Source organism: Balaenoptera physalus (genome assembly GCF_965194825.1).
Source record: "Balaenoptera physalus genome assembly, chromosome: 5".
NCBI lineage: Eukaryota > Metazoa > Chordata > Mammalia > Artiodactyla > Balaenopteridae > Balaenoptera > Balaenoptera physalus.
The window spans coordinates 10,695,270-10,710,897 of record NC_138884.1 but is presented as its reverse complement, the minus strand read 5'-3'; the positions used below and the strand labels follow the sequence as shown (position 1 = coordinate 10,710,897).

Here is a 15,628-nt window from a genome sequence, read left to right as displayed (position 1 = left end):
TTGGTGTATGTCGCCAAATAAGCAAATTTTGAGAATTTGACAATCTCACGTGTTCAGAGATAGAGAACTGCAATCTCATATATACTGTTGGTAGAAATATATGGTAAAACCACTTTGAAAAACAGTGTGTTAATATCATGTAATAATGAACATGCGTATACTGACCCAGCAGTTACACTTCTAGATATATACTTTAGAGAAACTCTTGCACATGTGTTCCAGGAATCATGTTATCTGAGTATTTATAGTAGCAAGCATTATTCATAACTATCAAAACCTAAAAGTAGTTTAAATGTCTATTTACCATAGAATGGAGAAATACACTGAAATATTTACACATAGATATTATTCACCAGTTAAACAAATGAACTGTAATATTCAATAACCCAAATTTAACTTATAATAAACTTGTGTGATGCAAGCAAGTTACAGAAATAATACCATACAATGGTTTTTTCTTACATAAAGCTAAAAAATAAAAGTGAATGATACACTGTTAGGGATACATATGGTAAAATTAGGTATTATAATACATTTATTTTGTATCAGATATAGCACAATTTTAAATGATATGATTAAGAATAACAAATAAATCCTGCCTTACAGAAAGATTTAGCTGAATTGCTGTTCTGACCCACATGTCTTATCAATTAGACCATATTATAGCCATAAATTTTCTCAAGCCTGTTTCTAAAAACCTTTGTTTATATCCATCCATGTATGCTTACTGTCTTCAACATATAAGATAGTGGAGGAATATGAATTGACCACGCTCCAGTGAAGCTGAGAAACTTTAACAGCATCAAAGTAGGCCATTTGCCACAAAAATGCCATGATCAGGCAAAAACAGCCTTTATTAAAGTACCTATTTTTAGATGACATTCTGGTAGAAGCCATCCAAAATCATATAGATACTGTTTAGGAAAACAAAAATCAGCCTCATTTCTGGTTGTAATACCAGTTATTTTATTATAAAACATCCTATATTAAACTGTAGAAAGTTCTTAATAACTATAGATTGAATGATTGGATTATACATGATTTTTTTCTCTTTATTTTTCTGTTTCTGTCATTTTTTCCCTATGGTGAATATGTACCTTGTTATGTTAAATTTATATTCTTCCCTCTCATTTGTTTTCTGAGGTTTTTAATCAAGGGTAGAGGCAGAAATGATTTACAAAATGTAGTACTAAAGGAAATGCTACATGACTGTAAAATCAAATCACTGAGTTCAAATTAATATGAGATGTATGCCACTAAATCAGTAAAACATAAGAACTCTATGCTGCTTAAAATAATAATTATTATTATAATTAAAATAATGTAAAAGTCAACCTAAATGTTAAAAAACAAAGAAGGAACACATTTTTCCCCAGAGTAGAGTCACTAAAGTTAGTAAACATCTGCTTTGGAATATTTAGGCCTCTTTGGACCAAATGTCCCTCTACAAATAAAGCTGACTCAGTCATTCATCTGTCTAAGGCAGATAAATTGAGCACTATACAGCTTATTGTGCAAGGTTCTTTCAAATGAGAAGTTTGAAAATTCAGTTCCATAAAGGCATAAAAAGACACGTTGGCACATTTTGTTCAAGCATGGTGATACTTGGAAAAATAATGTGAAACTAAGTATGGCAAGAACAGAAAATAAACATTTTAAAATTAATAAAGACACCATGATAAAGGGATATTTTAAAAATAGATTTCTCCTGCAAATCCACTGATTAGCCTAATTACAGAGAATGTCTAACTTCATCAGAAGCACAAATTGTCTGTCACGTGAGCATTGGCTGAATGACTATGGAGGGCACAGGGCGAGGCAGGAAAAAAGTACCACCATCCCTACATACCCTGGGTACTGAAAAAAAAGAAAAGAGATGGTTGTTAGAAAGATAGATAGACAAACAGAAAGATATTGTTTGTGAGACTAAATCTCTGCCGTGTCACCTGCAGAGATTGTTTAAAACCCTAAATAGTAAAACCATTTCATGACTAAAATAGTTGAGTAGGCAAAAAAGCAGATTGCCGGTGGCCCAGCAATCTTTGATCCAGTGTAAATTGGAAGAACAATCCACAGCCAAAGAGCCCCTGGTGTGACTTGTAATTAGGTTTATGCTACCGATGAAATAAGCTCATTAAGGGATGTTAAAAATGTAAATATAAATTTAAAACGAAATAATCTGAAAATATAAGTTTAAAAACAGAAAATTCAGCATGGTGAAATGGTGACAGGCAAGTATAAAAGCAAATGTAATGATCCCAGACAAGCATTTTGCTTAAATCTAGAAATCCTTTGTACTTTTCCAGAGTGATTATGGCGGACGGAGAGCAGTTTCTTTGAAGTATTGAGCTTTCTGTGGGGTCCGAACACTCCAAACAGCAGACTGCATTTGGGATTCTCTTTAATGGTAATAACACTGTTGCTTTTGTGCAGCAACATGTACTGAAAAAAGCTTGTATTGATCCTTTGGATTTTCCAAGTTAATAGGTAAAATGTTTGTTTGAAGAAAAAGCAGACATCTTTTGTTATTTATGAACATGAGACTGGCTTGCAGAACTTACAAAACAAAAGGGAGAAAAGGATTCTATTTTGACATAGACAACTTGAAGTCTTGTGGATAATGAACTAAGAAAAGCATTGTAAGTAAACAATCACTGTACTTTTGATTGAAACATTTTAGAAATCCAGTCTTCCAAGGAGCCGTGAAAACACTAAATTAAAAACAAAGATTCCATTAATTGGTCATTTGCCATTTGAAGTGTACCCTGACCAAACCCTGGTCCAAACATATCCATTCTTATCCTGAATTGAGAGTGGACTGAAGCAACAAAGGATTTATTTAAATAATGACCATGACAAGTATTTTCCTTAAGAAATAGAAGGCATCAATCTAAGAATTAATGTTATTTATTTATACTAGTCCTTAGAACACAGATTAATAAATTGCTTGTCATCCTGTTCGTAGAAGACAATGTTTAAACATTTATATTCATAAGCTGTGATTTGAAATGACACGATAGCATGAAAATACCAAGTCCTGAGGCTATTCACTAGAAATCAAGGTAAACCAGCAAACTCCCCTCCATAAACTAGCCAATGATATGTAATTTTCTCCTGGACGTTGGAGAAGATTTTCTGCTTGGGGAGACGATGTATTTAAGGACATTTTGACTTTGTTTCCTGTCATCCCCTTATTGAGATGAACTTAGGGATTCAATGAGGAACAAGAGAAAATGAAACAACTTATTAGCCATTAGCTTGTTTATTAAATGTGGCTTCCTCATCTACACAATACGTATAATAATATTACCTACCTACCTCACAGGATTGTTGTGAGATTAAATGACTTAATGTATGTAAAATACTTGCTGCTGCTGGTAATGCCTACATGAGTCAGAGAGCTCAGTAGGATTTTTTATGAAGGGAATAGATACCTATATAGCTATATATATGTATGTATATATCTCCCATTTTGTTTTTGGCCTCGTACACAAGTAGAGATTGCTCCTTTCTTGCTTCTGTAATGACCTGATAAATTCATCTTAACCATAATTGCTTATGTATATCAGGTCAATAATAAGTTCCAGAAAACCATGACAGAAGACTATTATTGGTGATGTTCAATTCATATGATGAGGCTTAGCTTTCAGAAGAAATATATTCTAAATGTCTCTATAGTCTTAAGTAGTTATGAACAAAAATACTTCCTAAATGTTATGTAATCTTTATAGGAATCTTTATTTTTTCAATCAAACTAAAAAGATGAAATTATTAATAATTAATTATTATGAGAGACCAGGAATTACAGGTAGTTCATCAGTCATAAATGAGAAAGGAAATATACCCAGTGTGAAAGAAATATTAACAGAAATTGGAAGTAAGCATTTAGATTTAGTAAAAAGATTCTTAATATGTAAATCCCACACAAATAAAGCATTAGACTTTTTATATTTAGTTTTGGCTATTAGTCCAAAAGATAAGTCCACCTTGATACAAATCTCCTTAAGAAAATGACTATTTTCAAATTAAAAAAATATTGTGGTTCATTTTATTTTAGTGTAAATACCTTTATATAGTCCATCCTTTTTCAAAAGTCTATATAATATATAAACTGGGATAGAAGTATTAGTTTTATAAAAGAATCATGTAAATATTTGAAACAAATCTTGAGAGGCAATCATGAAAAGCTCAGATTATGGGGAATTTCTGATACTTTAATTATCTGGTTAATTTAGGTTTTAAGATGAAACCCCTTTTATATACCAACTTTTGCAATAAAAATCTTTTGTCAGGCATCACTTATTTGCCTTCCATGGTGGGCACAGTGTAGTGAATGTAATTGAGTTTTTAATGATATATGCTGTGTAGTACCTCAGAGTCACAAATCATTGTGTACATACAATAATAATACGACTAATAATTTCTCAGTGTAATATTTTAGGAGAATGAGCTGAGTGTGTCCCCCTCTCAGGATGTGCATGGAGTTTGCTTTTTGGATCCAACCTATTTTCAAAGTTTTAAAGCCAATGACAGTACATTTTTAAGAGGTGCACTGAATTAGATATAAAAATACATATGTTATACTTAAGAAACAATTCTTAAAGATACCTTAATTAAACTTTTTTCACAAACTTGTTTTATTTCACCTAATTTTATTTTTTTGTTTCTTTTCCCCATCCTGTTACTTCAACGTATTCAGGGACATTGTAAATTCTATTCCAGTAGGTGTCAGACTTTCCCAGTGTGCAGACCACAGAGCCTCGGGAAAGGCAGGCTAATAGGTGCTGTGATGCTTAATTCTATACTTAAACCAGTTGTTCCTGTAAACTGACTCTTTTAGCATTTCCCCAAATAACACATTTTTAAATTAATATTTTGGTATTTAAAGAAACAGAAGGTGTACAAACATTTCTTGTTTAATCACTCCTTAAATTCTGGCATGTATCATACAATATGTATGTGTATATTCAGCAGCAATTTAGTGAGTAGAAATATCAAAGAAATAAAAAAGGAAATGATTAATGAGAAAAAAACTGAGATACAGAATATACTTTAGTATTTTCACTGGCAGTAATGTAGTAGATACATCTATTTCTCAAGGACATAAAAAATACTCTTTAATATAATGGTGTGTTTCTTTTTAGAATTTAACAGCGTGTGAGAATAATCCCCTTGGATGCTACTAGGCCACCGATAAGAACTTTGCAAACTACACATGATAGAGACTGAATGTTTGTGTCCCCCCAAAATTCATTTGTTGACATCCAAATTCCCATTATGATAATATTGAGAGATGGGGATTTGGGGATGTGGTTAGGTATAAGGGATTAGTGCCCTTATAAAAGTGGCCCTAGGGAGATCCCTCATGCCTTCCACCATGTGGAAGTACAATGAGAAGTCGGGAATCTGAAAAAGAGCCCTTACTGGCCATGCTGGCAACCTTTTCCTGGGTTTCCAGCTTCCAGAACTGTGAGAAATAAATTTCTGTTGTTTATAAGGAACCCAGTCGCTCATTTTGTTATAACAGCCTGAATGGACTAAGATGACCTCAGAATTTAATTGACCAGATTTTTCACATTTAAAACCTCATAATTTACAGAATTAAGCAGAAAAATGCATATTACGATAGGCAGCAGAATTAATTTAATGGTTAGTTTTTGTAATTTTAAACCATTAAATTTTAAAATTTAAATTTTCTATTTACAAGTGGTTTAATAAAAGACTTGTAGAATTTATCATGTTAGACATATTAGAAATCATAATTCATTTAACTTGAGCCACCTATTTGTACATAAAGCAAGTTATATGGCTTATAGAAAGAATAAACAAATGAAATTCTAAAATAAATAAAGTCAATAAACTCAGCATATATAGTATTCATCTTGTTTCATATTCAACTTTTCCCTTCTGGCCATTTCATTAACATTTTACCATATTTATGGCCATTCTATATGCAAAATAAAATACAATGACAAACAAGTAAGTGGGAAACTCTCTAGAAGAGCTCTTATTTCTGCCCTCTCTCCCTCCTCCCTTTCATTAAAAAAAAAAAAAAAAAGAAAAGAAAGAAAAACTCCTCAATTGAGCATCCATATTTCTATAGTTCTCATATTTCCCAAACTTATATTTCTAGTTTTTATCTCCGCTGTGAACTCCAAATCCATCCAATAATCAGTCATTCCACAGAGTTTTGTGGAGCTCTCTCTATGTGCATGGCACTATTGTTGGCAGTGAATAGAATAATAATAAGTAAGAAGGGCAAGGGTCCTATTTTCACAGAATGTATTTTGTGGAAAAATATAAAATACACAACTGTCTGCATATATAGACCCAATAATTTCAAATAAATGCTCTGAAGAAAAAATTGGGGTGATAAGATAAGGATGGCAACTTTCCACTGGGTGGTCAGAGACGGTCTACTTGAGGGAGGGACATTAAAGCTCGAGTTGCGTAAGAAAAGGAGTCATTTGTCTAAATGCTGAGGGAAGAGCCTTCTCTCAAGTGCAAACAGGAGTTTCCTTGAGATATGTATTAACTTGACATGGTCAGTAACCAGGAGGAAGGCCAGTGTGGCTGGAGGAGATTGAGTGGAGCGAGCTTGGAGCATGGTAGAAAATGAGATCATAAAGATAGGCAGGGGTCATGTCAGGCAGGACCCCGTGTGCATGGTGAGGATTTAGGACTTTATTCTAAATGTATTGAAAGCTACTAAGTGATTTTGAGCATGTGAGCAAAATACTAAACTTCACAGGTTTTAAGACATCTCTGAAATCAGGAATATATTTTGAAATCAATGATATATTTTAGTCACTACTGGTCAGACAGTAGTTATTGCATTGCCTTAGAAATGTCTTAACCAGTTTCATTTATATCTTCATTTCAAGGAGGCAAAAGTGATATAAAAACTCTGAGATAAATCTAAAAACTTTAAATAATGTCATACTTTCTGATTAGTACATAAAATCACATCACAGTAGATGAAATCTTACATCCAATGAAACGCATTAACCTGAATTAAAGCTTAAATACCTTAAATGTATACAATGTTCTATGTCAAACGTATTCAATAAAAAAAGTTTGAAAGATCTCACACTCGTGTGGAGGCAAGAGTGGAAACGTGGACAAGTTAGGAGACTAAGTGGTAGATAATGGTGGTTAAGAATAGCATGGTGTGGTGAAGGTGGAGAGAAGTTGGCAGATTTGGGGGATATTGGAGGGAACACCAAGAAGACTCCTTGATTGATTATATAAAGGCCAGGAGAGAAAAAGTATAAAGGATATACCCAAGGTTTCTAGTTATGGAACTAGCCGTTCACTGAGATGAAGATTCAAGTACGTGTGTGCAGGGGTTGGGATTGTGAGAGAAGTTAGGTAGGCAGGTAATGCCTATCAGTATCTCGTTTCACCTACTATCCTCTCAGGGAAGGCTCATAACCTCCGGGGTAGGCCACTCATCCTGTTATGTACTCTCATAAACTTCGTTCAGAATGTTTGTTCATCACCATTTTGATTCAACATCAGCATTTGTGATGTACCGTTTTTCCTCCCCATTTCCCTTTTCCCACTGGACTGCAGATTCCATGAGGACAGAACAGGTAGGAGTTTGTCTTCACTGTTTTACCCTCAGCACAAGCACAATGCTGGGGACATATTAGGTCCTCAGCAAATATTGGTTCAATACCTAAATGCATTAATCCCAATTTCTTCTTTTTATCCTGCCTGTTTCAAAGTGCTTGGTCACTGACCAACACCCACTGTGCCAGACAGGAAACCACAGCTCTGGTGTAGCCAGGAGTTCCTGTGGTGGTAAGATGAGGGAAAGTACAAGATGAGACAAAAATATGCCAGAAAAATTCTATTGACAGAAGTATTCCTTTTACATAGAACCACTATAAAATTCCAAAAATAGTAAGGAAAAAAACCCCAAAACCTAAGATGAGTTTATCCCAAGTCAACAAGGTTTTATTATACAAAAATATTTCTTTGGGAAGGATTCATCTATATATTCACATATAGATCCATAAACTTTACATTCAGTTTGTTAAATACTGTGTACTTATTGTAAACCAAACACTTTACTAGCACTGAAAATATGTCCCTAAACGCAAGGAGATCACAAGTTCACTGTAATTATAACATACCATTGTAAGTGCGGTGATAGAAGAATTCAAAGAGAGCTATATGAACAGGTAGAGGGGCCACGTAACTGAGCCTGAGAAAGCTTCCTGGTGGTATTATTATCAGGTGTAAAAGAAGTAGGTGATGGGAAAAGAAGACCATGCTAGCCAGAGGGACAAACAGGGAACAAAGACAGGTTTAACAAACAGCATATTGTGGATAGAAAACTACAAATTTTAATGGCCAGAAAGTCACAGAAGATGAGGCTGGGGAGGTTGGCAGGAGCCAGGTCAAGGATGCCATTGTATGACCGACTGCGAATGAAATCTGGAATTTATTCTGGAGGCAAAGCATAGCCTCTGAAGCCTAAGAAGTGGGGAAATAAACTGGCCACTTGTATTTTCCCAGTTGGGATAATAGACTGTATTTGCTGAAGGAGTATGACGTATGGATTGAGAGCTACATCTCTGAAGCCAGCCAGCCTGGGTTTGAATTTCTGTCCTGGGATTTACTAGCTAAGTGACCCTAGTTAATTTTCTTAACCTCTCTATAATGAAGTAGTCACAGAATCTTCTTCATGGAATTATGGTTATGATTAAAGGATTGAAAATATGTGAGTGTGTGTGTGTGTGTGTATATATACATATACTCACACACACTCAGAATAGTACAGTACTAGGAAAAATGCCGTAAAGTGTTTGCTATTATTATTATTTGCTAATCAAATGAAAATATGAAAGACCTCTTTTGACCTTACCAAGGCTTCTTTGCATCAGCACTGTGTCCATAATAGAGGGACCTAAGTTTTCTCTAATACCATTATCAATTGCGTGGCTAATGAGTAAGAAGTCTGGGACTTAATGAAGTAAGTATTACTTAATGAATGAATACTTAATGAAAACTATTACCGGGACTTCCCTGGTGGTGCAGTGGTTAGGAATCCGCCTGCCAATGCAGGGGACACGGGTTCGAGCCCTGGTCCAGGAAGATCCCACATGCCGTGGAGCAGCTAAGCCTGTGCGCCACAACTACTGAGCCTGCGCTCTAGAGCCCGTGAGCCACAACTACTGAGCCCACATGCCACAACTACGGACGCCCGCACACGAAGAGCCCGTGCTCTGCAACAAGAGAAGCCACCGCAATGAGAAGCCCGCGCACCGCAACAAAGAGTAGCCCCCCCTCGCCACAACTAGAGAAAGCCTGCACACAGCAATGAAGACCCAATGCAGCCAAAAATAAATAAATAAATGAATTTATAAAAAAAAAGAAAACTTTTACCAAAGAGAATCTTAACTCTCTAGGACCTCAGGATGTAGAATCTCTAAGTACAGTTAGTTCTTTTCTCTAGAAATAATTTAAGATTCTTTTCATTGGAAAATGCATGGGATGGAGTTCTGCTCAGCAAGTTACACTTTAATATCTTGTTTCCTCCTAACATACCATGAATTTTTAAAAATCTGAGATATGTTGGTGCTTGCTTTTTATATAACACATTCCTTGGGAGCAGGAATTATTTTTATTTTAAAAATTCTATGTTTCCCCCGAGACCAGCAATGTATAAACAGTCATCAAATAAGTAAGGGTTCATAAGCTTTGACAGTGAGGTCTTTGGATAAAACAACTAGCATTTATTTAAAAACTAGTATTCATCAAATTATCAATTACTAGTTCTAATTATGAAACAACCATATGCCACTTTCCATATGCTATGTAAAATTTAATTGGTATTTTACTTTCAACTGTTTCCTTCTTTTGGTTTTAGTTACTAGTCTATTGAAAAATCCCTTTATAATAACATCTCTAAAAGGTTCAAATCATTTCCTATGAGTGCGTAAGATTTCTATATAATTGGTTTAAAAAATTAAATCATAGTCTAACAAAATATGATTAATAGAAATGATCTTATACATGACTCAGAAAAGACTCTCAATAAATTACGTTTTTTACTTAATAGACCACATTCTGTTGTTCCTAAACATGAGAAAGTTTAATTTATATCTGTTAAAATGTCTGTTTTAGACAGTCTATCTATCCTAAGTTGAACATTTTGTAATCTGTAGCATTTGTTTTTACAGTACGTTGGCCTGTTCCAAATTCCACCATGTTAATAAGTTTTTATAAAATCAAATTTACATTCATGTTTTCAAAAATTCCATAACCTTTGAAATACAGTAAAAAATGGATTTGAATAATAAAGAATACATAAATACAAATCTATTGGCTTATATACTTCCCAGTGTCTCATGTTTATATCAACAACAGTGTTAACACAATGCCTTTCATATAGCAGGTGTTAGTTGCTATTATTAACTTGAATTATTTTATATAGTCAGGTGTTTAACTTTGAACATTAAATGAATAGAACATTGACGTGCATTTTCCAGGGTTTTGTTTTTGTTTTTTGGTCCTTTTGAAAGACTTCTTTAATGATACTCTTTTAAGCTTTGTTTTATTATTTTGCTTCAACAATTCAAATTGAATTTTCTCTAATTTTAAATCAAAATCAATTTGAAAAATTGGCCTTTCTAGTCAACACATTCATAATGATGGCATAATTCAGTATAATGGTACCAGTAAAATATGACTTGTTGAGTACCTATTCTGTGTGAAGCATGTGTCTAAGCACATCTCATTAATTTGAATCTTGCATGATAACCCTGCAAATTTGGTAGTTTTATCTGTACTCCTTATACCATACCTGTATTTTACAAATGAAGAAACTGAGATTCAGGGACATCAATTGACTTGCTCAAGTCAAGGATCTAGACAGTACTGGAGCCAGGATTCCAACCTAGCTCTGCTTAGTTTGAGCTTGATAACCATATACTTTCCACAGTGCAGGCTGTTTCAGTTTTTAAATCTGTTCACATCTTAACTGTATTGACATTTTTTCTTTCATGTTGTGCGTGTAATTCTCAGCACAACCAACATACCCTTGATCTGAATTAACTAACAGTCACTGTGAGGTTACATTGTTTGTTACCGACTATCCCCAGTTAAAGCACCTCTATTAGTAACTTCGACCACTTCAATTAAAATAAATTGCTGCATTTTGTTTGTTCATCTTTTCCCTTTTAGATAAGGTAACACTTAATTACCTCACCTAACTGAAATATGATCTGGTTTCATCTTGGACATGAAATCCTTTTCTGGAAGTGAGACAACTGTTAGCTTGCAATCTTATAAACCTTATAGTTAGAAAGAAAAAAGAAAAGAATGTTTCTTACTTTCCTCTAGTTGTTTCAAAGCTCGATTTTTGGTAGCTGGTTCTTTGGCTTCCAGGGCTGTCACCTCTGCTGAGGTACGTTTCCCGTGGGGATCGATTTCCCACGCCTCTAACCGAGTTTAGAGAAATGGTTTGTTCATCCGACTTTCTGGCAAAGCTCTGAAGAAATTTCAGGGTGGAGTTGGAAAGGACCACTGACTCTGCTTTAGGACTGAACCTGATGCTCGATTTGGCCGGGAGGGCAAGAGTTTGTAACTTCAGTACCGCTTCTGTCTTCCCTGTGGGTGTGGGAGTTGGGTTTCTCACACGCTCGGGAGATGCACTTGTCTCTGAGGGAAGCAGTGTTGATTTCAGAAGACTCTCTTTGGAAGTGCTTGCCTCGGGAGCTGTGGCCATCTCCACGGATGTGATCCGGGTGGTTGGCTGCCCCTGAAGACTTTGTATTTTGCTCAGAGGAACCGGAGCAGAGGTCTGGGAGTTCCAGGACTTCTCATCCTCGGGTGTAGTCCAAGTATGTGTAGTGTTGTTAAGCCCAATGCCCCCACTCCATAAACTAGAAAGCAGGATGAATAGCATTGCTCCTTTCATTTCAGTAGTTTGAAGCTAGAAAGCTCATGTGAAATCGGGAGGGGGATAAAGTCCTTCGAGCCTTTTCGGTGGCTGCTTCCACACTGAATCTGCGAAGACAGAGCTTTGCCAATTTGAGATGTGTAGAGGAAACAGGTTTCTGTGTTTTGTAGTGGACTCAGGAAGTTTGATTTCCTGTTTCTGTAGGTTCTGTGTGATCTGTGACCTCTGGTAGGATGATCTATGGAAGCAGTGAAGGGTGTCTGACGAAGCTAAGGGTAAATGGAAAAACACAGGCAATTATTATCAGGAAAACCCATGAGAGAAACATGAAGTAACTTTCCTAGGTTCACTCATATTTCATGTGTTGCTGATTTTGAAGAGAAATTTCACGTTGATAATGGAATTTTGTTTGGATGGGCTGAGTCAAGGAGTTTATCATTTTGTTCTGCTATACAAGGAACTTGAGAAAGTTTTGTGATGCTTCCTTTCCACTGTGCCCCATCCAGAGAGCCACATTTTGTTCAAGGACATATGTGCATGTACACACGTAAACAAAAACTCATCTGCAATGTCTCTGCTCTTTCACACATCACAGGCTGAACTGTGAAAAATATATATACCTCCCTATTTTTATATATACACTTCAGCTGTAGCATTATTTGAAGTTAATCTCAATGATGATAATAGAAAAGAAAAGCATAAATTATTGAATTATGCGAGTATATAAGAAAATCACTTTAAATTATGCTCTCCAAATTTCTATTAGAACCAATTAATGGAACGAATAATCAGAAATTTACTTCCTCTATTTTCTAATCCTTATCTTCTAGTGGTTGGGGGTGATTAGTATTTTACCACTAAGGAAGGGATGAAAAAAAGTGGAGTCACATGAAAATAAATTAAACTGGGATCAGTTTTTGTACTTCTTCTGTAGTGCAAAATATAACAGCTGCAGAAAAGAGGAACTAAATTGATCAAAGACTTTTCTATGGTTGTTTTCCCAGTAGAGGTGCTTCATGGGATTTATGATTTCACTACTCCAACAAATGTCTGATTCTCAGACTTCCATTAAGTTCTCTCATCTGTAAAATATTCCATAGCAAACTTTTCAGACGTACAAGTAACAAGCTGGAACAGTTCATCCATCCATCCATTCCTTTCTTCCTTCATTCATTCATTTAGTAATTACCCAAACCCTCAGTCAGCTTTAGTAAGGTACCCGCTTAGGTGATGAGATTATAAAGCAAGAATATTCTTGGCTCTCAATTTGCTCGTGGCCCGTGTACATTATCTGAAGGCTAGATCTCTGTGTAATTAATCTTTCTGTCAACTTCTATGTGTGGCATTAAGTTCTTGTTAAATATTCAGTCATGGAATGTTTTCTTTCAGGACTGGAAAATTGGAAGCCTCGTGACTATTTGGTTATATATTATTGTAGATATATACGCTTGTCTCTAATCCTGGATACAGGACACCGGGATTTGAAAAAAGACCTAGTTTTCCTCTGAACTACTAACTTTTTGGTGTTAATACTCTTTTCTCCCCTTAATCTTTGCCATTCACTTATACAAGCATATTGTCGACATATTAGAGAGTGTATAGTGTCAGGTTATTTAAACTATGATACACAGGAGTCAGCAGCAACCCCAGTTGACTTTGACATGGATTACAAAACATCTGTTTCTCGGATATATCACGGAACAATCCCACAAACTTTGCGTTAGTAAAAGAGCAGAAAGGTCCAGCACAGACAATCCAGGCAGCAATTAATAACTAAAAAGGGTGATGAAACTGCATAATTTTCACAACACAGACATGGTTTTCAGTACTAAGAAAAAGACATTACAGCTTCTTAATCTGGAAAAGACACAAGCAACTATCTTTGGCTTAGAGCAGAATAGTAATTAGAAAAATCCAGGTAAAGTATTTCTATTTAGTGTACAATTTTAAATCCATTTTCCTAGATTTAGTAAAAGTCGATGAAGAAACCATCTTGAAAGTTTAAGAAACAACCAGAATAATGACACACGTAGATTTTTTTGCTTCTATGATTTGAAAAAAACATCTTGATCCTGTTTAGGACAAGTGAACTTGAGTGGTAAAGGGTCACTCATTGGATGTATAAGTGATAACAAATGGCTCTTAAATGGTAATAAAAACTGAACTGAGCTAAGCAATTCATTCCTCCTCCCGTAAGGTAATGACCAATAATGATTTTGGTTACTCTTATCCTAGCTTACAAGTGACCTTGCAATCAAAAGGCTAAAGGTTCTGTATCTCATTATCAATTCACTAAGCCATCTTGTGCTGTAACTCCCCAGAGAAGCCCCAGCTCATCTGATGGTTTTAGATGTATTGATCTTCCCTTAACTGGAGACAAAAAGTATCTGTACTCCAGAAACTGTCAGAGAAACTGCTTTCTGAGACTCATTAATACTTATCAAATAACAGTTAAAAAATAATATTCCTCGGATTATTGCCTAAAGAATACGCAATCATTTTTGTAACTACTCTAAATACTATCCTTGGATTAAACTATATCATCAGATTTTTGTATACCTGGACCCCATCATTCTGCTACATCCCTGTGCCTGCTAAATTTTTTACATTAAATTATGTTTTACCCTATTGCCTTTTTTTCCCACTGAGTAATTTATAAGAAAGAAACTATGAAACTCATTATATTATGTGCTATCAGGAGGTTTTTATGTCATTTTTCATTGTACCATAAACAAAAGATTGAATACGTATTGCAAAAGTGGTTCTCTCTAGGTGATGATATAATGGGTTTATTTCAGTTTTCTTTTTCTTATGTATTATTATTTTTTAAAATAAATTTATTTATTTATTTTTGGTTGCTTTGGGTCTTTGTCGCTGAGCACGGGCTTTCTCTAGTTGTGGCGAGCAGGGGCTACTCTTCGTTGTGGTGCGCGGGCTTCTCATTGTGGTGGCTTCTCTCGTTGCAGAGCACGGGCTCTAGGTGTGCAGGCTTCAATAGTTGTGATGTACGGGCTTGGTAGTTGTGGCTCGTGGGCTCTAGAGCACAGGGTCAGTAGTTGTGGCGCATGGGCTTAGTTGCTCCACGGCATGTGGGATCTTCCCGGACCAGGGCTCGAACCTGTGTCCCCTGCATTGGCAGGTGGATTCTTAACCACTGCGCCACCAGGGAAGCCCTCTAATGTATTATTATTTAATTTATTATACATTATTATTTTAGTTTTCTAATCATAAGAAAAAACAAAAATGTTATTAAGTTGAAACAAAAATATAAATATGAGTTAAAAGAGAATCTTAGATTAAGGATTTCATGGTTTGTAGATGGTGCCATGTATTATTTAAAGCCATTTTTATGGCTGCAAGAGTTATTATCCTTTGTAAAATATTGGGAGTAAGAAATAACTTCCACTAGATTAATAGGACTTCTTAGCAGCTTCTTTCTTTCTTTCTTACATGAGAAATTATTATTTTCTTAAAATAGTATGAAACTTTTAAAATAATACTTCGCTACAGCCCTTCTCCATAAATTGTCACTGTCAAAAGATAATTGCAGAAAACAATGCTCTAAGCTTTCTTCGATTTTCTGTTGGTTGAAAGTATTAAAAACGTGTTACATTTATATGTGGACCCAAGGGGGTTATAACCATATGGTAAAAGGGCTGGGGGAAGGACTGAAACAGATTTACATGTGATTTTGATGAGCTAAGCAATGTGCTA

General features: G+C 35.2%; 1 protein-coding gene across 1 annotated transcript in view; it reads right to left on the bottom strand.

The window, feature by feature from the left end:
• The window catches only part of MMRN1 (multimerin 1), a 61,632-nt gene extending 46,728 nt beyond the window's left edge, over window positions 1–14,904 (bottom strand). The window contains exon 1 of the mRNA XM_082461645.1: window positions 11,346–14,904. Coding sequence (XP_082317771.1) covers window positions 11,346–11,932 — 587 coding nt within the window. The 5' untranslated portion in view covers window positions 11,933–14,904. The remainder of the gene's footprint in view (window positions 1–11,345) is intronic.
• Between the last annotated feature and the right edge of the window lie 724 nt (window positions 14,905–15,628).